The 26,457-nt window shown below is 41.2% G+C and overlaps 2 protein-coding genes across 4 annotated transcripts; both read left to right on the forward strand.

Moving 5' to 3' along the window:
- The first annotated feature begins 11,258 nt into the window (after window positions 1-11,258).
- LOC149402140 (semialdehyde dehydrogenase family protein) lies at window positions 11,259-16,591 on the forward strand. The gene is made up of 7 exons (XM_089610040.1): window positions 11,259-11,887; window positions 12,093-12,179; window positions 12,316-12,360; window positions 12,513-12,608; window positions 12,707-12,808; window positions 12,960-13,114; window positions 16,272-16,591. Exons 1-7 carry the CDS (start codon window positions 11,327-11,329, stop codon window positions 16,351-16,353), a joined length of 1,128 nt encoding a protein of 375 aa, XP_089466166.1. The 5' UTR covers window positions 11,259-11,326; the 3' UTR covers window positions 16,354-16,591.
- A 3,813-nt stretch (window positions 16,592-20,404) lies between these two features.
- POD1 (POLLEN DEFECTIVE IN GUIDANCE-like protein) lies at window positions 20,405-25,716 on the forward strand. Of its 3 annotated transcripts, none has more exons than XM_089609828.1 (11): window positions 20,405-21,054; window positions 21,397-21,548; window positions 21,841-21,944; window positions 22,171-22,259; window positions 22,401-22,474; window positions 22,892-23,042; window positions 23,141-23,308; window positions 23,823-23,920; window positions 24,027-24,149; window positions 24,328-24,396; window positions 25,171-25,716. In XM_089609828.1, exons 1-11 carry the CDS (start codon window positions 20,472-20,474, stop codon window positions 25,375-25,377), a joined length of 1,818 nt encoding a protein of 605 aa, XP_089465954.1. In that variant the 5' UTR covers window positions 20,405-20,471; the 3' UTR covers window positions 25,378-25,716. The 3 variants fall into 3 exon arrangements, with proteins under 3 accessions (XP_089465954.1, XP_089465955.1, XP_089465953.1); XM_089609829.1 differs by having other exon boundaries at window positions 24,328-24,487; window positions 25,171-25,285; XM_089609827.1 differs by having other exon boundaries at window positions 22,171-22,474.
- The last annotated feature ends 741 nt before the right edge of the window (window positions 25,717-26,457 follow it).

A 26,457-nucleotide genomic window follows, 5' to 3' on the forward strand; every position in this document is an offset into this window, starting at 1 on the left:
CTGAGGGTTTCTCTTTGTTTTAGGATTAAACGAAGAAACGTAAACAATTATTCTACTAGGCACCATTCCCTTTGGCGCCTCAAACCTAAATCCCACTTACCCGGAATAGTTCGTCGGAGAACTCGATGAATTCCGGAGGACACTTTGCTTTAGACGCTTCCCGAGACCTTTAGCACGTCCTGGAGCGTCGAGAGAACTAGAATCCGAAGTTGAAACTTCGTTAGTTATCGAACTACTTGAAAAGATAATGGTCGTTGTCGGGATTAGATTCGAGTCAGTTCGGAATTCGAGAATTCAATTTATTATTCTCCGGTTATTCGGAAATCAAACTTATTCAAGACTCGCGTATTTTCGTATCGAGAATAATACGAAATAAAATCCAATAACATGCTTATGAGTCTCAAATAAATTGATCCGAATAAAAAGTAACCGAGAATTCCAAAGCGAATCAAATCAAATTCTTAAACGTTGTTAAATAAATAATCATAAATTATTTATTTAAATACAGGAAATACATCACATAATCAAATCCAATAGTATTTAAACGCACTAAGCGATTTAAAAAACTCACGAGTTTATCGAGCTTTAACTACGATAACTCTTTTCTTGAAAATTCCAAATTCCGGCTTCGTTGCCTTCGACTCTGCCGGTTCTCACTCGTCCGTCTGAATCTGTAATCAAGTCGGGAAATCCGATAACGAGTCAATTTCACAATTTCAAACTCGTATCAATACCAAACTCCAAATCCCGACCTTAACCCAAAACCCGAATCCGAGTAACTAAACGCTAACACACAAAACGTTCACACACAAGCAAAACCAAGCCCACGGCCAATTTCAACACACGGCCAAAACAAGTCACACGGCTATAACAACCACACGCTCAAAAATCAACCAAACCAAGCTCACGGCCAATTTCAACACACGGCCAAAATCACATTTCAAACCAAACGATTTCAAATTCATCACAAATCATCATCATGGCCTCAGATAATATCAATTGAAAATCCATTCCAAATCTGAAAATACTCAAACGGCCATAACAGAAATCAAACACACGGCCAAGCAACAAAATCCAACCAAATTCGAGTTCAATTTCTTCATTTCAAATCATATTCATTAATAACCGAGCTCAATGAACACATAAAACCAACCAATTTTACTAACTTCAACCCGGATCAAAAACCCCCAAATTCGAATCTCAGAACCCTAACCATAAATCAATCCGAGGAAGAGAAATTCCTTACTTCTTTTCGTGAAATCAAACTCGTCGGCGCTCTCTCTCTGATTCTCCGGCATTCTCTCTCGGTCGGCGCTCGCCTCTAGCTCACGGCGGCGTCTCGTTCTCCTCAGCCTGAAGCGCGCGGCGACGGGGACTCACGGCGGAGATGGCGCGCGACAAGAAGAAAGGAAGAAGAAGAGAGGCGGGGTCGGGTGGTAATGATTATTTGAGCTAACAATTTTTTTTTCTTGTTGCAGGTGGGTCTCGCGCGGGTCAGGAGAAGAAGAAGAGAGAAAGAAGAAGAAGAAAAGAAAAGAAAGAGAGTGAGAGGGTGAGGTGGCCGAAAATGAGAGGAGAAGAAGAAAGAAATGCCACACGGCAACTCCTCCTCACGCCACACGTGTACAAGTGGCCCAACAAAAACTTGACACGTCTCTCTTAAAACAACCCATCTTTACTCTTTTCTTTCAATCTCGTCCTTCATTTGTTGCACATAAACCCTTTTAAAATAAAACTTCACAACTTCGTCCTTGATTAATTGAAAATAATCTCGAAAAATAACCGAGAAAATTCTCATTAATTCTCGTTACCTTGAATATATTTAAGGGATTTCAGAATTTATTTTCACTCTTGAGATTTTGAATCTCCGAGTACATTCCGAGTAATTTTATTCAGAAAATAATATCCGGTTTACTCGAATATCCTTATTCCGAAATTTCGTCACCCTCAAATATTATTTCCTTCGTTCTCAAGCACTTAACTTTATTCCAACATTCAAGTGCTTTCAAAAATCTCTTTCCTTATATTCGGATATCAAAATTCACCATTTCCTTATTGTGAATTCTTATAATTCATTCAACATGGAGAGAGAAGAAAATTTCCTTTATTTATTGATAAGAGGAAATTTTTACAGAAGCTGACGTGTACAAAAGTCGGGTCTCACAATCCTCCAACGGTAAAACTCTCGATAGATGAGTCAATTGCCCGTCACCTCCGCGGGTGCTCGAGCGACGAGCTCGAGATACGGTCTCCGACGCCTCGCGCACCGTCTTGAAGGGCAACCTCGCGATAGCGAGAGCCAGCCCCAAGACCCGGTGAATGACCCCGAGGCCGAGCTCCGAGAGGACACGGCCCGGCGGCTTGCGGAGCTCCTTGACCGTCCTGGCGTCGACGGCTCGCTCATCGCCGATCTCCTTGGCTACGACGTCGAGGGTCGATCCGCCCGAGACGGCTCCAACCCCGACTACGTGGGGGAGTCAAGGACCGATGAGGCAACTCCTAGCCTCGCCCCTTCACGGCCCGAGAGGTCCAATGGTGCTTTGGCCGATCCTTCGCACCCGGCGCGACGACAGGCGCGGTCACATTCCCGGGGACTCGCCCCCTCGGTTTCAAGAGGCGGCCGGACACGGCCCCTCACCGGGGAGAGAGCGACTCCGGTGGATGATGGGGCCGATAGCCGAAGCGCTCGTCGAACAATCCGGCCGAGGGCGACCTCGCCCCGCCACGCGCCGAGTGTGGACCTTAGAGAGCGCTTGACGGCGCAGAGAAACTCCCGAGGGGAGGATCTCCGCCGGAGGCTCAACTCCCGGAGGGACGCGCTCCCCGCCACAACTCTCGGCCGACCTCAGGCCAACGTCGGGGACCAAGCGTCCAACGAGCGCCAACAGGCGACTCACGCGGTCCCGGCGGTCAGCCCCACGAACGGGCTCGACATGTTGACAATGATTCAAAGCCTCCAGAATCAAATCATATGAGGGAGTCGGGGAGGCAGAGGCCTCATGGAGGGATCGAGGAGTCATACTCTCCCTTCGCCGCTCAAATCCTCGTGCAGCCTTGCATGGGGAACTTCAAACTGCCATCCATTCCCCCTTACGACGGACGGACGGACCCGAACTTCCACATCCAACACTACGAGACATGGATGACGATGCAGGGACAGTCAGACGCCACCCTGTGTCAAGCTTTCAGCATGACTCTCACAGGGTCGGGATTCGAATGGTTACGGAGTCTGAGACCAGGGAGCATCTCGTCCTTCCAGGTTTTGCGATGAGCTTTCCTTGCTCGTTTTGCCACTCTCGTGGCACAGAAGAAGTCGAAGACCTACCTCTTGTCTATCCGACAAGGGAGAGGCGAGACCTTGAGACAATACCTCGCTCGCTTTACCGAGGAGTCTCACAAAGTCGAAGGGTTCGACGATAAGGACGCCATCACGGCGATCACCGAGGGAGCTCGCACGGGCGACTTCCTCAAGTCTATTGTTGGAAAGGTCCCACGGGACACGGCGGAGCTTATGTCAAGAGCCCGCACCTACATGGGAATCGAGGACTACCTCGACGGCCGAGATGGCCGGGGGACGGAGGGGCAGAACAGTCGCCGCCGTGACAGTCAAGACGAAGATCGCCCCGACCCTCGAAAGAAGAGGAGCAAGGGAGGCCAGGCCCCTGGCGATCACTCCCGCCCGGGTCCTAGACCCCCACACGTCGATAGCTTCCGAACGTTCTCGGCATTCACCCCTCTGAACACTTCGCGAGAGCGGATCCTAGCTTTGCACCGCGACGAACTAGGAAGCCCCACTCCACTCACGAAGGATCCTGCGAAGCGGGACCGAAGCAAGTTCTGTGAGTAACACCAAGACCATGGGCACCCGACGTCCGAGTGTTACCAGCTCAAGCGCCAGATCGAAGCCCTCATTCAGGATGGGAAGCTGAAAGAGTACGTCCTTAGAACAATCGGGACGGCCGCGGCACACGGAGGGCGCCCGCGGCAAGGAAAAAAAGGTCCGACGACGGTGACCGTCACGGACCGAGCGGCAATTGAAGAACCGGAGAGCTCGCAACTGCACATTGTGGGCTCGATCATGGGCGGTCCGGAGTACGGAGACTCGGCCACGCAAAGGAAGAAGTACGTGCGTGAAGTTTTCCAAGGGAAAATAACGCACTACATCAACCACACATACGAGGCTCCTCCTCCGACCCCATTCGAGTCCATGTTCTTCACCGGCCAAGAGGCGGTGTGGGTCCTCCACCCGCACAACGACGCGATAGTCGTCTCGGCCCCGGTCGCCAACAACCTCGTCCGGAGAATCCTTATCGACAACGGGAGCTCCGCCGACATAATTTTCAAGTCGGCACTGGACAAGATGAAGCTATCCGGAATGAGACTGACCCCGATCTCGACCCCACTCTTCGGCTTCTCAGGGGAGAGGGTCATGACAGAGGGAACCATCGACCTCCCGGTCACCTTCGGAACGCCGGGGGGGCTCGAGGTCACTCGCATCGTATCCTTCCTAGTTGTGGACCAGCCCTCGGCGTACAACATCATCATCGGCCGCCCGACTCTCAACCGGTTGAAGGCCATAACGTCCACCTATCACCTGATGATGAAGTTCCCGACTGAGAAGGGGATTGCCATCATGTTGGGAGACCAGTCGATGGCGAGGATGTGCTACATCCAAGGCGTGGACGGGAAAAGGAAGGCAAAGATGGTGAGCACCATCCTCTAGCTCGGTCAAGCTGCGGAAGCTGGTACTACAGTAGAAGCCCGCTCCCATTCTCGTCATATCATTTTATTTTCGGTTTAAAGACAATTTCAAATTTCAATAAGGCCAATGGCCTAGGAATGTAATTTTTAACTATTTCGACATGGTAATTAGATTACATTTGGCCTCGAAGCCTTTATCTTGTTGCATTATAATTTCTAGTCTCCTCTACGAGTACACAAAAAACTCGGGGGGCTAAGGGGAAACAATGCTCAACGAAACTAAAATTCGCTCGCTCAAAAACAAAAAAAAAACAACAAACAAAAACGAAAGTGTAGCAAAGTCTCAAGGGGCCGATGGTCAGGCCGGAGGTCCCAAAGAGAAACACACCCTCTACATGTCTCCTCGGGATGAGTTCATCCCTCGAGTCGAGTTCGAGCCCACGAGTCGACTGATACTCCTCATGCCGAATCCTCACGTGACTCCTCGTGCAGGCTCTACATGAGTCCTCGAGTTGAGTCCCGAGTCCACAAGTCGACTGATACTCCTCGTGCAGGCTCTACATGAGTCCTCGAGTTGAGTCCCGAGTCCGCGCTCGCCGCCCAGCTCGTGAGCCGAAAGGCAGCGAGTTTCAAATGGGTTTCAAAGGCTTGCGCCCGCCGGACGTATCTGGTCTAGCCAGCGTCCACGGGAAACCTCGCCACGCAAATATGGCTCCGCGCTCGCCGCCCACCTCGTGAGCCGAAAGGCAGCGAGTTTCAAATGGGTTTCAAAGGCTTGCGTCCGCCGGACGTATCTGGTCTAGCCAGCGTCCACGGGAAACCTTGCCACGCAAATATGGCTCCGCGCTCGCCGCCCAGCTCGTGAGCCGAAAGGCAGCGAGTTTCAAATGGGTTTCAAAGGCTTGCGTCCGCCGGACGTATCTGGTCTAGCCAGCGTCCACGGGAAACCTCGCCACGCAAATGTGGCTTCGCGCTCGCCGCCTAGCTCGTGAGCCGAAAGGCAGCGAGTTTCAAATGGGTTTCAAAGGCTTGCGTCCGCCGGACGTATCTGGTCTAGCCAGCGTCCACGGGAAACCTCGCCACGCAAATGTGGCTCCCCGCTCGCCGCCCAGCTCGTGAGCCGAAAGGCAGCGAGTTTCAAATGGTTTCAAAGGCTTGCGTCCGCCGGGCGTATCTGGTCTAGCCAGCGTCCACGGGAAATCTCGCCACGCGAATGTGGCACCGCACTCGCCGCCCAGCTCGTGAGCCGAAAGGCAGCGAATCACAAATGGGTTTCAAAGGCTTGCGTCCGCCGGACGTAACTGGTCTAGCCAGCGTCCACGGGAAGCCTAGTCACACAAATGTGGCATCACGCTCGCCGCCCAGCTCGTGAGCCGAAAGACAGCGAGTTACAAATGGGTTTCAAAGGCTTGCGTCCGCCGGACGTACCTGGTCTAGCCAGCGTCCACGGAAAACCCGGTCACACAAACGTGACACCATGACCCCCCGAGGCCCAAGTCGTGCTAATCGATCACGCCTTCACTGGTAGGTCGAGAAAATAAGCCACGCATAGTAAAGCCGTGCAAATGGATCACGCCTTCATTGGTAGGTCAATAAAATAAGCCACGCACGATTGATCCGGGACAAAAGCCGTCCCTCGCGACGCATCGATGTCGTCCCTCGCGACGCACAAAGGCCGTCCCTCGTGACGCACCAGAGGCCGCCCCCCGCGATGCGTTGAAAGCCCTTCTACGGCATGCTCGCAAACCCGAGAGCGTTCATCCCGCACCCGCATGAAAGCGTAGATTTTGAGTTTCCACTCGATCTACGCTCGACCGGAAACTCGGGGGGCTAATGTTACCGGTCCATCTCGGCCCGGTAGAGCAGCGACGGCCGCGATAGCGACCACCCCGGGACTCCCCCGACGCATGGCCGACCTCCGGCCTCATGAGCTCGGCCTCCAGCTCCATGGCCGACCTCCAACCTCATGAGCTCGACCTCGGCCTCAGCTCGACCTCGGCTCATGAGCTCGACCTCGGCCTCAGCTCGACCTCGGCCTCAGCTCGACCTCGGCCTGACGAGCTCGACCTCGGCCTCAGCTCGACCTCGGTCTGGTAAGCTCGACCTCGGCCTCGGTCGACCTGACGAGTTCGACCTCGGCCTCAGCTCGACCTCAGCTCGGCCTCCACGTCTCAGAGGCGTCCCTCGCCTCCATGGCCGACTCAGAGCCGGCCTTCCTCCATGGCCGACTCAGACCCGGCCTTCCTCCATGGCCGACTCAGACCCGACCTTCCTCCATGGCCGACTCAGAGCCGGCCTTCCTCCATGGCCGACTCAGACCCGGCCTTCCTCCATGGCCGACTCAGACCCGGCCTTCCTCCATGGCCGACTCAGACCCGGCCTTCGGCCAATGGGATGCCCAAAATGCCCCTTTGGTCGCCTATAAATACCAAGGCCCCTCCCTTGGTCCAGGTAATCCATTCTTGAGTACTGAAACGCTGTCGAACTCGTACCTCGCTCGTTTCTCTCAAGTCTCGGCCTCTAAACACTTAAACCCTCCATATTCACCTCAATCCTACTAATGTTGAGCGTCGGAGAGGTAAACAGAGGCACCCCCTCTGTTTCCCCTTTGTAGTTCACACCTCTTTCTGCTTGCTTTTCAGGTGCCTGGACGAGATTAACACCACCAACAGCTAAGGGACGGCTTGGGATACTAAGCCCGACACGCTCGAGCCGAAGTGAGACCACTTGGTCTGGCCTTGGGTCTAACCACTTTGGACTCCTAAATAGTTGTCCGAAAAACAGCGACAACAGTACTCTCTTTTAATCTAAATGTCTGGTTGATATAGTGTGTCAAATTCAATCTCCTTTGAAGGCCGTAGAGGGAAAATATATTTAAATTTTATAAACCAACAAAAGGCATGTCAATGTGTTATAAGCCTAAAGGCAAATAATTAAAATGAGTGTGTTTGGTTAGGGGTAATGTTAATCACATTCCAAACAAATTTAAAATTACATTGTTTGGTTTGAGTTAATGTCAAAAAAGATTATCGGGAATGTGATTACTTAGGTAATAAGATTATCTTAAAACGTAATCATTAAGGATCTTTGTTTTATACGTGTATATATATATATATATATATATATATATATATATGTTTTTTAAAGCCGTACATACACATTATACTATATATAAATATATTAGTATATAATATTATTTATATAAGTTATTATGTACGTAGATATATATATATATATATATTAGTATATGATATTATTTATACATGATATTATTAAAATATCTTATGCCATAATATATTAGTATATGATATTATTTAAATATCTCATGTCATAATATATTAGTATATGATATTATTTATATACGTAGATCTCGGCGTTACATTTTGCCGTTTATATAGGCATACTAGAAGATTCTAGAGTAAAAATAAACTACATTACCGAAATTAAAGGAATAAAAGAGCTATTTAAGCTTTTTTTTTGCTGAATATTTTGTTGAAGGATATGCTACAGCATTTCAGCCCATAACACAAAGCATCTCAAAGCTCCTTACAGTAATGGGCATTGATTAGTGCAATTTGGGATCTGAGTGCTTTAGGTTTAATCATCCTCACTCCTTTATTTTCCCACATGAGCTTAAACAAGTGTGTGATTTCCATTAAAATCATATTTGGAGACCTAGGTGTTAAAGTTCGACACTCCATATTCATCAGGCTACTAGATTCAATAAAAAAAATCATTGAGTCAAGTTCAAACGTGTTGTCAACTAGATTAATTTTTCAAATTCTAAATATCCAAATCAAATAACATTCGAATAAACCATCTAAGGATCCTTGGCCCTGCTCTAAAAATTAAAAAAAAAAATTAATTAAGCATTACGATATAGTATCTTATAAGTGTGTTTGGTTGGGAGTAATGTTGATCACATTCTTGAGAATTTTGAGATTACATTGTTTGATTTGAGTTAATATTAATAAAAAATTTCGAAAATATGATTAACTAGATAATGAGATTAATTTAAAATGAGGTAAATCAAATACCACCGAATAAGTATTATTGATTACCACCCATGAAAATCTTTGTCTTATACGTAGTGACGGACCCACGTTGAAGGCCCAAGAGGCCTGGGCCCCCCAAAAAAAAAAAAAAAATTCAGGCTTAAAATTTTTTTTTTTTTTTTTCGGCCAAAATTCAGTTTTGACCCCCCGCCGCCCGAGTCTGGATCCGCCACTGCTTATACGTGTGTATATATATATATATATATACACACGTACATGTTCTTTTTTTTAGCCGTATATAACGTGTACGTTATACTATATGTGTCTATATATATATATATATATATTAGTATATGATATTATGTACGTAGAGATATATATATACACGATATAATATGATATTATTATAATATCTTATGCCATACGTAAATACTAACTATATTAATATTATACGATAAGTTATAAGTTGTCAGACTAAAATATAAAATTTTATATCAATAATATATAGGTCTATGATAAATAAGTTGTTATTTTAATTACATTTATTTTAAACATAAAAAATTAATAAAAAATAATTATGCATGATAAAATTGTGTGTTAGTTGTGGTGTTATTTTTTGGCCCAAATTTATACTTTTTTTTATTATTATTTCATGTTGCACAACAGATGCACTTATTATGTGAAACGGGAATAAATTTCAACCGTCATCGATATTTCTCGTCGAAGTATATTATGATTAAAATTAAATAAATTTTTTCCTTTCATAGATGTTAAAGAATTTTTTTTTTCACATATTTGTATTTTTAGTTGAAGAACCATTATATATATATATATATATATATATATATATATATATATATTTAATATTCAATTTAATATTTTTAATTTTTATTTATGCTAGTCTCTTTTATAAGATCTTTTTTTTTTATAAATTATTATAAAAAATATATTTGTCTTGTTTTTTAATAGACATTATGTTATCTTATCATATTAAATACAATAATGTAATATTCACATAAATTTATTTGAAAAATTAAACTATACAACAAAACGATGTAATCTTACATTTCTAGGAATGTGATTACTTTAATGGGATTCTCAATAATGTGATTACATTCCATTATATCTAAAGACACATTTGCACTTCACCTTCTATATACCCTCACGGCCTTGGGCGGCTCCTCATGGCCTCGGGTCACATCTCACTCTGTCTCGAGTCACACACCTTCTCACCAGCTTACTTATAGTATTTATGGCGTCGTCACTCCCATCATCTTCTCATTCTTCATAAATGAGAATGGACCTCAAGGAGAAAGAGAAGTTCTCTCTAATTTGCATACACTCTTCAAAACACGAGTCTAAATATCGTCCTCTCTCTAACACAACAACATATTTGGAAATGATATGAGAGCCCCCACTTTAACGATTACACCAACTAATGTTGAGTGTCGCATAGCGCATCAGGGGCTTTGCACCCCTCTGAGTTGATTGTTTATTTCCTCTCTTACATGACTTAAACCAAAGTATCATTCCCCATGACCTCAAGGGTCGTCATTAAGTCAAACTACGGACGCTTGATGTTAGCCTGAAACCGAGCATTAATAAATGAGATCATAGAATTGCTTACATGCACACTGTTTCTTCGAGCTTAAAATTGAGATCATCGGTCTTCAAAGTTTCAATATTTTGGAGTACGTAGAAGATTATGAGCTAATGAACCATAAAATTCATTGTCAGTAAGACACACAAAAATGACGAAAAAAGTGAATTCGCAATTCAAAATCTTCAATTTCATAAATTTCTGTTTCACACTAGCAAGACAATCTCCAACGCGGTTTATCACACTAGGCGGGAAATGATTGTCTGCCGAAATAACTAATTTTTTTATGTACAATTAATTTCATACCAAATTCTATGTTATTTCCTCTAAAAAAAAGTTAATTGTGTACAAACAATACCAATTTTATAATAAAAAAGATCAAAAATTAAATTTGACCGTAGTGACCCGCAGGTCGCCACAAGTCGCGGGTTCACAATGACCGCATGCCGCATACTCGCAATGACCGTAAATCATCGCACTGATATGCACCTCACCACAACCTACAGTCCCAGGAATTTGTTTGTAATACTAAGATTTATAATTCATTTCAAAAACCACAAATAACAACTTAAAACCCATCAACAATTTAACATTTCTATAAAAAAAAAATTCCTCATCAAACATTACTAATATCTAATCTTTAACAGGAATTAGTTCCGAGAGAGTTTTAAATATTTTGAATGCCTAGAAGAGAAGAAGATGGAAAAGGTTCAACTGTGAATGGCTGTGCAATGGTGTGCAATGAGGGTTGCTATGAGTTATTTATTTAATAAAATGAGAACTTAAGCTAGATTATTAAAATAAGGTAGAAAATTGGCTAGTGACAAATATATATATATATATATATATATATATATATATATATATAATCATTTTTTATAAGAGAGGCATGGTTATTTTGTAATTTTCTTGCCATTATCGTATTTTATTTTAGAAAAGGCAGTATGTAAAGTGTAAACAACAATTGGCCGCCACTTAAACCCTTAATCACACACAGTCTCGTTCTCTCTTAAAACCACTCCGCTCAACAATGGCGTCTCTCACCCGCCACCACCACGTCAGCCTTCCCCGCCCTCTCTGGCGGGACGCCGTTCCCCAGCGCCGAGGCGCCTCCCGCGTTCGGATGTCTCTCCGGGAAGACGCGCCGTCCATCGCCGTGGTCGGCGTCACCGGCGCCGTGGGGCAGGAGTTCCTCTCCGTCCTGGCGGACCGAGACTTCCCGTACAGCTCCATCAAGATGCTGGCGTCGAAGCGGTCCGCCGGAAAGGCCGTGGCCTTCGAGGGGCGCGAGTACACGGTGGAGGAGCTGAGGGCCGAGAGCTTCGAGGGAGTGGACATCGCGCTGTTCAGCGCCGGCGGGTCCATCAGCAAGGAGCTGGGCCCCGCCGCCGTGGAGCGGGGCACCATAGTGGTGGACAACAGCTCGGCGTTCCGGATGCAGGAGGGCGTGCCGCTGGTGGTGCCGGAGGTCAACCCGGAGGCCATGGCCGGGATCAAGGTCGGAATGGGTAAGGGCGCCCTTATCGCCAACCCCAATTGCTCCACCATCATCTGTCTCATGGCTGCCACGCCACTTCACCGCCACGCCAAGGTCCTTCCTTTTTTTTTTTTTTTTTTTTCAAACTCGTATCTACAATATGATTATCGACCGAGATACTGCCAGACCAACCCTTAAGGTTTATTTGCGGTGATGATTTTAGAGATGAGAGTGACAAAGAAGAAGAGAAGTACAGTCTTTATTTTCGGAATTTGAGAATTGGAATTTTTTTTATGTGACGGCCAACGTGGATTTTCAGGTGGTACGAATGGTGGTCAGTACATATCAGGCTGCGAGTGGTGCCGGGGCTGCGGCCATGAGTGAGCTTTGGCAGCAAACGCTTGAGGTATATGGTTTTTTTTTTTTTTTTTTTTTTCACCAACTTTAATATATGTATACCCTGTTTTACCCGGTGAATTGAGTTGATTTTATTATCTTATGAAGGATTTAATGCTATTTGGTTTTGATTTTCTGTACTTTAGGTTCAGGATGGAAAGCCACCAACTTGCAATATCTTCCCCCGACAGGTCTGCGTTTGGTCCGCGATGTTTGAGGGTTTCAAATTTGAAAGGAAAAAGCGAGAATGATAACATTTTAAGTTGTTTGTTTTGCTTTGAGAATTTCTGAAAATTGACTTTTTTTCTTTTTCTTTTTTCTTTTCTGCTTCTGTGATATGCAGTATGCATTTAACTTGTTTTCACACAATTCCTCTGTTCTTTCAAACGGGTACAACGAAGAGGAGATGAAATTGGTCAAAGAGACGCGGAAAATATGGGTAAGTTTACTCTCTTGAACTTGCCTGAGCCCTCGAATCCTACAGTTTTGTTTGTCTGTCTTGAAATCGTTTTCCTGTCCCCATTATGTTTCGTTCAGAACGATATGAACGTCAAAGTGACTGCCACATGTGTTCGAGTTCCCGTAATGCGTGCTCACGCAGAGAGTGTGAATCTTCAATTTGAGAAACCTCTCGACGAGGTAACTATATCCTGTCTTGTTAGTTAGAGTTCTCGAACAAGATGTTTTTTTATTTTTTATTTTTTTTATTTTTTAAAGTCTGGTCAATAGGCGCTATGATATATTCGATCTTAATTGCGATTAATAATCGTAGCTTGAATAAAACAAACAGGACACTGCGAGAGAGATCCTGAGGAGAGCGCCCGGGGTGGTCGTTATTGATGACAGAACAGCCAATAACTTCCCTACACCTCTAGAGGTATCTAACAAAGACGATGTTGCAGTCGGCAGAATCCGCCGAGACGTTTCTCAAGACGGCAATTATGGGTAAAGATTTCACGACCAATCTAATATGGCATGTTTAAATAAGCAAAATCATCATCAATTATTGGTTCATAAAAATATTAAACATTTTGAATGAAGTTCAGCACTTAACAACTTACAACATATTTACAAACTTAAATAAACTTTATTACAGTTTCAAAAGTTTCATTAAAACACAATCTTACTTTTATTAAAATATGATACTTTAGTTAGTCTTCTTTAAGAAGTTATTTTGTTGGAAGTTTATTTAAGTTTATTACGGAAGTATCGTTTATATATATAAAGAAACAAAAATTTTATTGAATAGTTTTAAAAGTTACAAAAAATATTATTATGGATATACATCACTTGTGTTTTGGCCTAGAACAGGGCCGCACGTAAAACAAACACATCAACCCGGTAAAGTGGAAATTACTTGAGCTACCTTGTTTACAAAACGTTTTCTTCTACTACCTCGCGTCTCATTCTCATTCTTGAAATACCTCGTCTGCGGTGTGTATTTCCGATTTTACCCCTCCTTCCTCGGTTCTCACCTCTCTTCTTCACCTCCATACCTCCTTTCCATGGCTGTCTCTTCAATCAACTTGGTGGAGAGATTGACGGCTGAGGCTACAAACGAAGGTTGACACGAATTATAAGAAACAAACAGATTTGTACTCTCAAACAGATTTCGTTATATCATAAAGCCCCTAACCAATCACTAGAAAGAACTGATCAAGGATAATTTTTAACTTCCGGGCACAAAAAAAAAAAAAAAAAAAAAAAAAATCCGGGCACAAAAAATGAAGCCATAGAACCATGTTCTGATCTATACTCTCAATAAGCCGATTAACGTTCTGTCCTTCGTTGTTGAAGAGACTTCCATTCCAGATTCTCCAAATATTCCAAAATCTGGCCAAAACACCGGCTTTGACGGCCGCAACCCACTTTGGACATCTCCTGCGATTTCGGTGCAGAAAAAAATAGCTCGCTGACCGAAAAGACGGAGTTGTTGTCTATCTCTAATCTATCGAAAAGCCATGTCCACGCCTTCTTGCGTCTACACACCCGAAAAAAGGTGATCCGGATATTCTCGCACCACAAGTGTTCGTTTGGAACACGAAAAGTGTGAGGGAATAAAAATGAGAATCCGTTGTGTTTTCTTAGCTTTGTTTGAATTTAGAAAAAGAGAGATTTTATTTTCACCACTTCCAAACATAACAAAGAATTTTGATTGTCTCGTGCATTCTCCCTACCATTTTCATTTTTCCTTCGAATTTTCACTTTCTCTACATTTTCCGGGTTCCAAACGAACCCAAAACACACCGAACAAGAACTAGGTTGAAGACAAGGTGGGAGTTTCGACAGTGAATTACATCCTCCGTATTCACCCTCCAAATCGATGAGCCACTTGAAGAATTGAATCTTGCTCGGGACCAAAGATTTCCAAATGAGATCTGCGAAAGGCGCCACCGGGCAGGATTCACAAGCTGCTAAATTTCTCCGCATCGTCCCGACCATAACTCGGTTCCTTCCAGTGCCTCCAAGAGTTCTGTTGCTTCGGTAGCGTAGATTCATTCCACAAAATCTCATTATTGATCTTGCTAGCTCGGTCAGCAAACCTTGCATTGGAAGCGCCTTTTAGCGGACATAAATGAGCCAAAGTGGGAAAACAATCTGCGAATTTACCATCCCCACACCGCTCATCTTCCTAAAATCTGATAAGTGTCCGGTCTTGCACTCTCCAATTACACCATCTATATAATTCCTCTTGAACCGTCGTCACGGGATGCCACGGAATTCTGAATATCCGACCAATTGCCATATATGGGTCCCAGTTATTATCTTGTAGTCCGTAGATAGCTCGTATCACTTTGCTCCAAAGGGCTTCGGGTTTCGACAGAATTTTCCAAAGCCATTTAGTCAAAAAGAGCTTTATTTTTTTATCCGTCACAATCCGATCCCCAAAGTACACTTGTCCTTTGCTTTACAACAAACAAATTTCCCTTCCCAGCTCACCGTAGCTTGTTTTGGATCTCCATCGAAACCTTCCCATAAAAATATGCGCATGGAATCTTGAACACCAAGAGAAAATAATTCGGGAGGGCAGATAAGACCGAGTGTATGTGAGTGAGCCTAGCCCCTTATGAAAAAAAAATCTCCCTTCTACCAGTCCAATCTACTCTTTTTTTTTTATTCCCTTCCTCGAACTATCTCCAAGTGCCGCACTAAGATAAGAGATGGGCCACGCTTCCTTCTCAACCGATTGCTCTAGCCAAACGCTCCGCCTCCTTGTCTGAGCAACAGATAGCAAGTGAAGTGCTCGTTTCGATGTTACTCCTCAACCCAGATGTCAAATAGAATTCTCGAATCAATCTGATCAACTGAGAGCAATTCTCAACATCTGCTTCGCAAAATACAAGAGTATCGTCGAATTGAAGATGAGAGACCGGGAAATTTGATGCATCGACCGTGAGGAGTCTAAAAAGCCATTGTTGACACCCCGTTGTATCCTTCGAGACATTGTGTCGGCCACCAAGATGAAAAGAAAAAGAGGAGATCTCCTTGTCGCACTCTCCTCGAACCTTAAACTTGTCCCGAGGTTTCCCGTTTATCGAAAATGCTGCCGAGGAGAGACACCCGTTTATCCATCTCTTCAATCTACCGTCAAAACCCTTTTGTTCCATCACATTGTCTAAGAAACCCCAATCCACTTGTACCCCTTCTCAAAGTCAAGCTTTGAAACCAATCCTTTTTTCTAGCTCCCCATGCTCCTTCACCATTTCGTCAGCGACGAGGATCAGATCCGTAATTTGATGGCCTTTGATGATAGCACCTTGATGAAAGTCAATCGTGTCCTCGATAATCCGCTTTAACCTTTCGGCTAAGACTTTAACAATGATTTTGTATAAGCTCGACACCAAACTTATAGGCCGAAAAATCTCGAACTTTGCAAAAGGTTCAACTTTGCAAAATACAGATTTCATTTAAACATTTAATTTTTCTTTTCGAAAATAACTAAATGCTATAAAATAATAATGTAAGGGCTATTTTGCTCACAAAATATGTTTAGGACCCAAATGCCATTGACGGAAAAGGTTTAGGACAATTTGCTAAAAAATATGCATTTTCTAATTTTTTTTTAAAACCACTATGATATGAATACTATAAATCATTTCAGGTTGGACATCTTTGTATGTGGCGATCAAATTCGCAAAGGTGCTGCTCTAAACGCTGTTCAGATCGCGGAGCTGCTTCTATAGTCATTGCAATGTAGAAGTTGGAATCGTGAGCAATTTTTTATTATTTATTTATGTGTTTATTATTCTGTACTTTTTGATGAGTCCATAAACATATTTTGTCAATTCGACTTATGCAAAGCCTGGAAGATTTCGTTAGGTGTTAATTTCTGTTTTTTCCATTTGACTTTACCTGTTTTTGGAGGCATATTTTGTTGCTGTACTAATTTAATTTAGAAGACAAATGGTTCTACCTTTTTAATTGTTCGTTCCTTTTCTTTGATGCTCAATCTAATCCTTACAGCTATCCTGATCTGGTTGGTAAATACAGCCTCGAGCGCAAATTGAAGTCTGATCTAAGTAAACATCAATTGGTGTGCCTAGGTTTGAAATTCCGTGCGGGACGGGGACTTCCTGCGGGATCCCGTTTCAAGTACCCCGCGGGAGCGGGTTGATAATATCTCGTAAATTGGCCAAATTTTGCAAATATTCTGCAAATATCGCATAAATTCTCCTAATACTGCACGTATTTAAAAAAAAATACTACTTTTAGGCTAAAACTTTCATGAAAATACCTCAAACACCGTGCATTTATCTTAAATTCTGCAAAATTTAAATCAAAACTGTGTGTGTGTAGTCGCGGTATGCTTCAAAACTGTGGTATACCTTAAGCGGTACGCGTGTTACCAGTTAAATCAAAGGTGATGCCTGGTTGCGATAAGTTGTATTTGAAACCTTGGTGTGTACATTTATGATGGAGCTTTTATTTAGACTGCCTAATAATTGTATGCAACAAGCATTAAAACTAAACTGAAAATGTAAAGTAAAAATTAGACGAGCAACAAAATTTAAAGGGATTTGGACGGAATATTAGTAGTGTTGATGCTTGTTTTCGGATCAACACGAAGAACCTAAACGGTTTGATCTAGGGCCTGATCTGACGACCACACTTAGGCCAAATGGTTCGAAAGTCTCTAGTCTTCGCTTTGGGCAAGGGATTTAGCAGGCTTTTCTCTGCGTTCCCGAGAAAGGAAGGAAGACAAGCTATTGAGGCGCGGAGGTTATGCCTTTGATGCGCTCAACATTATGTCCTCCCGGATAGACCGCATGGAGCAGGAGCTACGAAGCTTTGGTTGATGTGAAGTTGGCTCGAGAGGATGCTTATCTGAAGAGCTTGCCACTACAACTAGTGAGGCAAAGAGGCTTCACACTGAGCTCGACATTAGCAAGGCCGAGGCAACTTGTCTTGCCAAGGAGCTTGAAATGGAGAATGGCTTGTCTCGCCAAGGATCTTGAAATGGAGAAAGCTGCGACGCGCTAAGCTGGGAGTCCTTCCACGGGGAGGCCCGCGATCGGACTCCCACGGGGAGGCCCGCGATCGGCAGAGGAAGCTCTCAACGCCTACTGCTGATGTGGACCTCGTGCGTCGTCTTTTGGCCACCAGCAAGGAGGCTCGCGTCGAGGCGAATCGTGCGCAGGCTCGGGCCGAGGATGAGCTTAGCGTGGTTAGTCAGAAGCTAGCCACATTGTAGCAGCGTGTTGCCAATATGAACACGTAATGGAAGTTGACTCTAGATATCAGACTATTGGAATGTCCTTCTCATTGAAGATGAAGTCGAATATGAAACTCTTATCAACCCCTAGGTGAGGTCTCAGCTCAGCTCAAAGGTGATGATGACCAGATGGACGAGGATCAGGTCGACTATTCTTTTGAGGAAGCTTAGGATTTTTCTTTACTGGTTTTTAGCTTTTTTGGCTAAATTTTTCCATCTCAATCAACGCATTGCGCTTTGGCGTCCACGCTGAAGGGGCTCCAAATTTTTTGGATTGGGATCTCCTAGCTTCTGGGTCTTTGGTATTTAGCGAACATGTCGCCTTCACTTATCCTTAATTCCATAGTTTTGTGCTTGCAAAACTAAGTAAATTATTCAAGTAAACCACTACCATACATGTTTGAGAGGGTTTCGATGAGTATCTTAGCTAGACCCTTCTCGTATATCACGTAGACGAGGCGAGAAGGTGCGTCGGCCTCAGTGTTTGAGTCCCTTAGGACCTGTGTAATTTCATACAACAAAAATGCCTCTAAGCTCTTGCACGCCTTGGCAAGGTATGCCATCATGAGGACCTTTTTCTTGGTTTTCTTGTGGAGCAAGAGACATATTTTGTCGACAAATTAACAAGAGGACCCATATGCAAATAATCACTAACAAGATGGAAAAAAACCGCAATTCTAAATATTTAGGGTCAATGTGAGCGAGTTTACATATTTTTGGTAGTAAAAAATTAAATTTACATGAAACACATTAAGAAAGTAACATAGCAAATACTTGCATGATTTTTTTATTTTTTTTTAATAAATGACATTGTTGCCCCCTGTACTATGGCAGTTGTCTCACTTCGATCCTTGAACTCTTAAATATAGTTGAGTAGTGTTTGAACTTTAACTTTTTTTCGTTTTGGTCCTTCGGTTTAATTTGTTTCCAATCCATCAGTTAAATGCTCATGCTTTTCTCACGTGACTTGTTAAAAAAGAGCAATTTAGTAATCTCAACACTAACCAATTATTTTAATCCGAAAATCATTATTACCATGAAAATGGTTAATTCCAATGAGAAATTTCATTTTATAGACCTACAAGTTAACAAAATATCGAGATTAGACCTCACACTTTAAAAATATCTAAAATGGACTTTTGTCCCAATTTTGGACATAAATACCCTTTTGAACAAATACACTCATTTCACTTGAGATATCTTCTCAATCTTTCATTCGATCTTTCACGCTCGATTCCGACGAGATATTCAATGAGATATGAAGGAATCCGACGAGCTATGATAACATAAAATGACAAAATTTCACGTGAATTTGACTTTTTCCGCTTAAAATGTCCAAAAAATATGAATTTTATCGTATAACATCGTATATTATCGATGTCGTACGATGAGATACGATACATAATAATTATAATGTAGGATAAAAATCATATAAATTATAATGTACATTATAATTATAACGTACGATGAGATACGATACATTATAATTATAATGTACGATAAAATTCATACAAATTATAATGTACATTATAATTATAATGTACGATGTCGTACGATGAGATACGATATATTATAATTATAATGTACGATAAAATTTATACACATTATAATGTACATTATAATTATAACGTACGATGCCGTACGATGAGATACGATACATTATAATTATAATGTACGATAAAATTCATACAAATTATAATACACATTATAATTATAACGTACGATGCCGTACGATAATGTATGATGGTATACGATAAAATTCATACTTTTTGGACATTTTACGCGGAAAAAGTCAAATTCACGTAAAATTTTGTCATTTTATGTTATCATAGCTCGTCGGATTCTCTCGTATCTCATTGAATTTAGTTATATCTCGTCGGAATCGAGCATGAAAGACTGAAATAAGGATTGAAAAGATAGAAAGTGAAAGTGAAATGAGTGTATTTATTCAAAAGGGTATTTGTGTCCGAAATTGGGACAAAAATCCATTTTTAGATATTTTTAAAGTGTGAGGTCTAATCCCGATATTTTGTTAACTTGTAGGTCTATAAAATGAAATTTCTCTAACCAATTTAGTAATCTTCAGAATTAGGATTTTTTTTATTTATTATTAGAACGATGAAAACCCTCGACCATGAAATTGAAATAAAAATCAATTTACTCAAATTATAATCAAGACGAAAAAGAAGAAGTAGAGAGAGAGAGAGAGAGGAATTTATAAGAAATAAAATAAATTTAAATTTTTTATATAAAAAAGATGTAAAAGAGAGAAGATGGGGGCATTTTAATAATTTCCTTTTATCAGCTATCACGTGCTAATTTAACTGACGGATTCACTCATAAATCAACGAAAAGACTAAAAATATTAAAAACACAAAATTTATACATCATTAGAACATATTTGAGAGTTCATGGACTAAAACTGAAACACTGGCATAGTACAAGAGGCAACAATGTCAAATGTTATTTTATTTTATTTTGCTTTATTTTATTTTATTTTATTTATTTTTTTCGGGTAACATGAAAATCAAATTTTAATTTTGTTTTATTTTTGAAAGGCATCCGCTTGGCTTAGTTTCGTGGTCCGTCATGGCGTTGAGATCCGGCGGAAGAAAACTCTCCTTCGAAATTCTTGGCGGAAGCCACAACCTCGAAGAAGAGGTATTCGACCAAACTCTCCTTCTTCGTCGCTCTAACTCAGATCCGACTCGGAACAACCACCAAGACCAATCAACTACCGAGAATCAAAAGCTCGGCCGCAAGAAGCGGAAGAAGCGAAAAAAACCGACGATGGGGATGGGGATCGTGTCGTCGATCGCAGAGGAAGCGATCGCCGAGAACGGGTTCGAGTTCAGCTATCGGTCGGACGTTATGGAATTTAGTCGGGGCGGGTACGGCGTTGCGACGGTGCTCTGCGAGGAGGTGAGTGAAACTGCGGCGGCGATGAAGGAGCTGGTTCCGTCTCCGGCGTCGTTCCAGGGCGGGAAGCTGAGGCAGAGGAGCGTTAACGGCAGCGTCGGCGACGGCTCGGCGGAGAGCGGCGGAGCCAAATTGGAGGATGCGAGCTCGGCAGGGAAGCAGAGGAGCGAGCCTAGCGGAAACGTGGCAGCCACGAAATTGGATAGCGCTGTGTCGTTGGATTGGAATCGCCTCATATCGGAGGATCCCAATTGTGAGTTCTACTGTGCCACACTCTTCACTGTCAATTTCTTCTTCTCTGTATTTTTTTTTCTTCTCGTTATGGTCTTTAGTTTATCAAAACTTCAATTTAGTTTACACATATGTCATTCAGTTATTTAATTACTTATTATTTAATCTTAAAGAAATTGTGAAACTTGTGGATTGTTGGACTATAATCGTTAGCCAGTTTAGCAAAAGAGTTCTCTTTTAGCCTTGCTTTTCATCCCAGAAAGAAAAAAAATTCAGGCAGACGGTTTCTGAGCATGTCTTTTTTTTGTCGTTCGTTTGCTATTTATTTCTGTCAATAATATTAATGTCATGGATGATTTGTCAGATATGTTTTGCGCCGAGCAGTCACCATTGAAGTATTTCACGGATGACATCTTTAGCGGGCATTCCTTACGGAGTACAACTCCACCTGGCAACGACCAAGAACGGGAAAGAATATATGACACGATCTTCCGGTTACCCTGGAGGTGTGAACTGGTAAATTTACATGTTTTGGGACACCTCTTAGAACGTAATCTTATGCCATTTTAAGATTCAAATTCACGTGAAAGAAATTAGAAAGCGGGAAATAGGGACAGGTACTGGTTTCTGTTTTCCATGTATTCGAAGTTTTATCCCTCGGCAGTGCATTGTTTTCATAGGTGCTCAATGGATTGGTTGTTAATTTATCAAGCTGTTAAAGAATTTTGCAAAGTTACATAGATTTATTTAAGCTAGAAATATACATATATATTCAAAGGTGATACTCAAATACGAATATTGCTTGCAGCTCATAAATGTTGGCTTCTTTGTCTGCTTTGATTCATTTTTGTCATTGTTAACAATCATGCCAGCAAGAATCATAATGACCTTTTGGAGGCTTCTTAAAGCAAGGTTAGTTTAACCCGTTTCTCGCTTTATTATTTGCTCTTCAATTAGGTTTTTTGTGTTAGTAGTTCAGAAAGTTATATCCAACAAAAAAAAAATTGGAATTTTAGAGAATAGACACTATTCAATTGCAGATAGTAGTATATTGTTAACAATGCCCATTCCCATATTGAATACTTGAATTTGCAAATTTATTCATATTTACAAAACAACCTAACACTGTTTGAGGCAGGCAGTTCAAAAGGCTGTCTCCAGCAGAGGTGTCTGATTTTGGCTGTTTTGTCATAATGGCATTTGGAGTAAATCTTTTGGAGAGAACAGGTATAGTAAGGATAATCAGCTTTTCTTTTTTCATTATAGTTTACTATCTTATCATACTACTTTTATCTCAATTTTCCGACTGGTATCATTGTGATTTTATCCTTTTATTCTTACATAGCCCCCTCAATTTTCTTTCTCTAGATATCAGCTTAATATATCACATGATCCGTGGTCAAGGAACAATTAAACTGTATGTGGTCTACAATGTACTGGAGGTAACTAGTCTTTGCGCCTTACTGCATGACTTAATGATTGAAATTTTGATTTGTTTATTTTTCTCCTTATACAGTACCAACCTTTTCGAATTAAAAAAATAAAAAATAAAAATCTAGATGTATACAAGAGTTGTTCTGTGCTGTGAAATCAATTATTAACAGCTTCTTGAAGATTTATTTGACGTGCTTCTTTGAAAGACAAATAATTGATATATTTTCTAGCCTAAATGAGTATATATTGTCATAATCTACCAACTAAAATTCGATGTAGCTTATTGAATGGAGAGATGTTTCAACTTAGCAAAGCTGCATATATTTGAAATGGCGTTCATAGCTCATCTTGTATGTTGTTTGCTGCTACTGCTTAGTACTATGTGGACGTGGGCTAAATAATAATATTCAATCTTATCCCTGCAGATATTTGATAAATTGTGCCAAAGTTTCAATCCGGACGTCTTGCAAACTTTATTTAATTCTGCAGAAGGACTTGCAAATTCTACACAGGAAAACATGGTCTTCTGGATTTGGAGATACATTTGTGACCAAGTTTTAGCTGTTATTGCTTCTAATATCCTTTTATTCTTTCTGACCCTTTTACCCATTTGTTTCCAAGAGTGTTCATCGAGATCCTTGACCATCCAAATTTGGCTCCTTAACTATTTCTACTTATCCATTCTTTTATCTTGTTAGCTCAGGCAATTACTTTGTCAACATGTATTGTTGCTCACAACAATGCTTTACTGGCTTTGTTAGTGTCAAATAACTTCGGTGAGATTAAAAGCAATGTCTTCAAGCGATTTAGCAAGGACAACATTCATAGTATGGTATATTTCGGTGAGTTTCTTTTTAATATTCTTTGTTCTTTTCAACCCTTGTGCTTTTCATCAGATATATATATATAGATATATATATATATATATATATATATATATATATATTAAAAAGAAAAAATGCATTAAAGAAAACCCTATCAGAGGTGATACATCCTATAGTTCACTCCACCAGCCCTTGACTAAATCAGCCGCAGAAAAATTACTAAACTAGTTACATTACAAAAAATCCAAAGCGCTATGCTGTAATATTTGTTCCATAGTATCTCCTAGGAAAACATCACCCACTTACTTTGTAAAATACGCCATTAAAATTCAGGTATGGCAGCAAAAACACCCTTCAGCAGACCCAAATGAGTGATTATGCTTGTTCTAAATTTCTGAATGTTTTACTTATTGATTGTGTGTCAAATGAACCGCAGGATAATTTTATGCTTTCTGATTATAATGTTCTGTACATATGATCTGATGCGGCTGAAAGCTGATATCATTTTGCATTCTGTGTTTCTTGCAACCAGATTCGGTGGAGAGATTCCATATTTCAGCATATATCTTATTTGTTTTGGCTCAAAACATTCTGGAGGCCGAGGGTCCCTGGTTTAAAAGTTTTCTTTCTGTAAGTTCCCTGACCGCACACTAACACTTTTCTCACTGTAAACACATTGTTGGAATCTTTTTTTAAGTCCGTGTAATAATTTTTCGCTCTCATCTCCTTTTTGCAGAATGCGTTTTTGGTGTATGTTTGTGAAATGGCTATTGATATCATAAAACATTCATTCATTGCTAAATTCAATGGCATAAAGCCCATTGCATACTCTCAGTATCTCGAGGACCTTTGCAAACAAGTATATTTTCTCTTCCCATATAGAGTCAAAATTGCGTCTATTTTCTTTCTCCTCTGTGCATGTGTTTATGCTGTTCCTTTTATCATTCCTTAGTCACTATAAACATCACAACGTCCGCCAATTCTTCTCTAGATATCTGTTTCCATGGCTCTGACCGTCTTTTTTCCAACACTTGCAGACTTTGAATATACAGTCAGACATCCCCAAGACTACTCTCTCTTTTGTTCCATTGGCACCAGCTTGTGTGGTAACTTCTCGTTCAGACTCACACTCAACATTATTTATAGTTACATGAATCATTGGCTATCTTCCCAAGGGATTGGTCTAGTGTGGTAAAGGTGATTCTTGAGACCTTTTTAGTTCCCGGTTTGATTCTCGTTGGCCACACAAATTGGGGCCACTGGGGTAGTCTCCCAGACGATAATGCCAGGGCCTCGTGGTCTAATCTGGACACCACAATTATCCCGAAAAAAAAAAAAAAAAAAAAAAAAAAAGTATCTCCAAACTATTCTAAACCTTTTGGATTGCAATGGAGATTTTTGTAAATGCCAAGTAACATCATTTTGGGTTCAAAAACCATTCCCGAGTCTGAATATATATGACAGCTTACTAGATGCTGACACTTGTTAATAGGTCATCGCTATTTAGATTTTGATCAACTGTCACTGCTTTTTTTCAAGGTAGCAACAAACCCATACTATATAGGTGGTGACACTTTGGCCCGTCGCTTTTCTTGGCAATTATACCCCTAAAAAATTCATATTAGGACGTAAAATTCGTTCTTAAACTTTAGCTTTATTGATGCGTTAATCGGATGCATATTTTAAGATTCATATTTACCCTTATAATCATGCGCAAGAGAAAAGTGACATTTATCTGTTCAAAAAATAAAATTTGTTAGAAGCTTGGGAGGATATCGCCAAGAAGAAAAGAACAGTGGCCAAATTGTCACGACACGAATAGTAGAGGGCCATTGGATGCCAATTAACATTGTCTTTTTCACTTTGGTTTTGGTTTGTAGGTCATTCGAGTATTGACTCCGGTATATTTCGCTCTCGTACCCTCTCATCCCCTCCCATGGAAACTCTTCTCGATGGCTCTGCTGTTTCTAGTGACGTTTGTTATGCTAACCAGCCTCAAGATACTGATAGGCATGGGACTGCAAAAGCACGCCACATGGTACATCAACAGATGCCGAAAAAGAAAACACCATCTTCATTCTGATTGAAATTCAATAATCGGGAATCTTTGGCATGGTCGACCAAGTCTGCTTTTTCGGCGAGTGCTTGGAATTACCAATTTTTGCCCGTCAAATGATCAGGCTGTTCGAGACACGCGATTCGCAAGGTGAGCTCTAGGACATAATGTTCAGCTCCGAGGATTATTGCCTTTCGATTTTCAGAAGGAAGAAGGCTACTTCTTTTGGAAATAATCGACCATCGCCGATGCACAGTAACTTCAAGCTCTGCAAAGAGATTGTAATTTGCTCTGTTCATTAATCTATGTTATTGACGCGGAAAAAACTCTAGGAAACTGAAATTCTATCAATAAAAATATTGATTTTTTTCTTGCTTCTGTTCAGATAAAACGTGAGATTGTCAATGGTACGTGGGTAGCCACTAAAAATCTCATATAATGGTGAGATCTAGGCTAAAAATATATTTAGATTTTTAACTATTTTACATGCTAAATTTTAACTTTGAAAAGAATCAATTAACCGAAAAAGTCATTTTCCGATTGAGAAATGTTGATTAAAGGTAATAGGTTACTGCATATAATTGATAACAACATGTATATTATATTATATGCATAAAATAAAAAATTATAATTAAAACTAAAAAAAAAAAAAAGTAATGACGACATATCTCTTAAGGGCATCTCCAACCGAGTACGGCATTTTCTACTGCATTTTGCAATAAATGTCACATCAAATAGAACATCATCTCCAACCTAACTCTATTTTCAACTGTATTAGAATATTCCATTTATCTCTTATTTATGTTTATACCTTTTATTTATTTGTTGTTTTTCAACTAGATCATTTTAATTTGGAATTGTTCTAGTGCTAAATATTTGCATTAGTCCATAAATAATTTAACTATAAATACACATTTACTGAAATAAATAATTATTAAATAAAAAAGTACAACAAAACACATGCATTTCAAAGTGCAACAAAACACATGCATAAAAAGTACAGTAATACACATGAATAATCATAACTATATATCGGAATTAGAATAAACCTCCCACAAATAATCAACCAATGCATTTCAAAGTGCAAGGTGTACATCTTTATCTTTCACTT

The sequence above is a fragment of the Urtica dioica genome, chromosome 3 (assembly GCF_054948205.1).
Source record: "Urtica dioica subsp. dioica isolate 48M chromosome 3, U.dioica_male_clone48M_v1_H2, whole genome shotgun sequence".
Taxonomy (NCBI): Eukaryota; Viridiplantae; Streptophyta; class Magnoliopsida; order Rosales; family Urticaceae; genus Urtica; species Urtica dioica.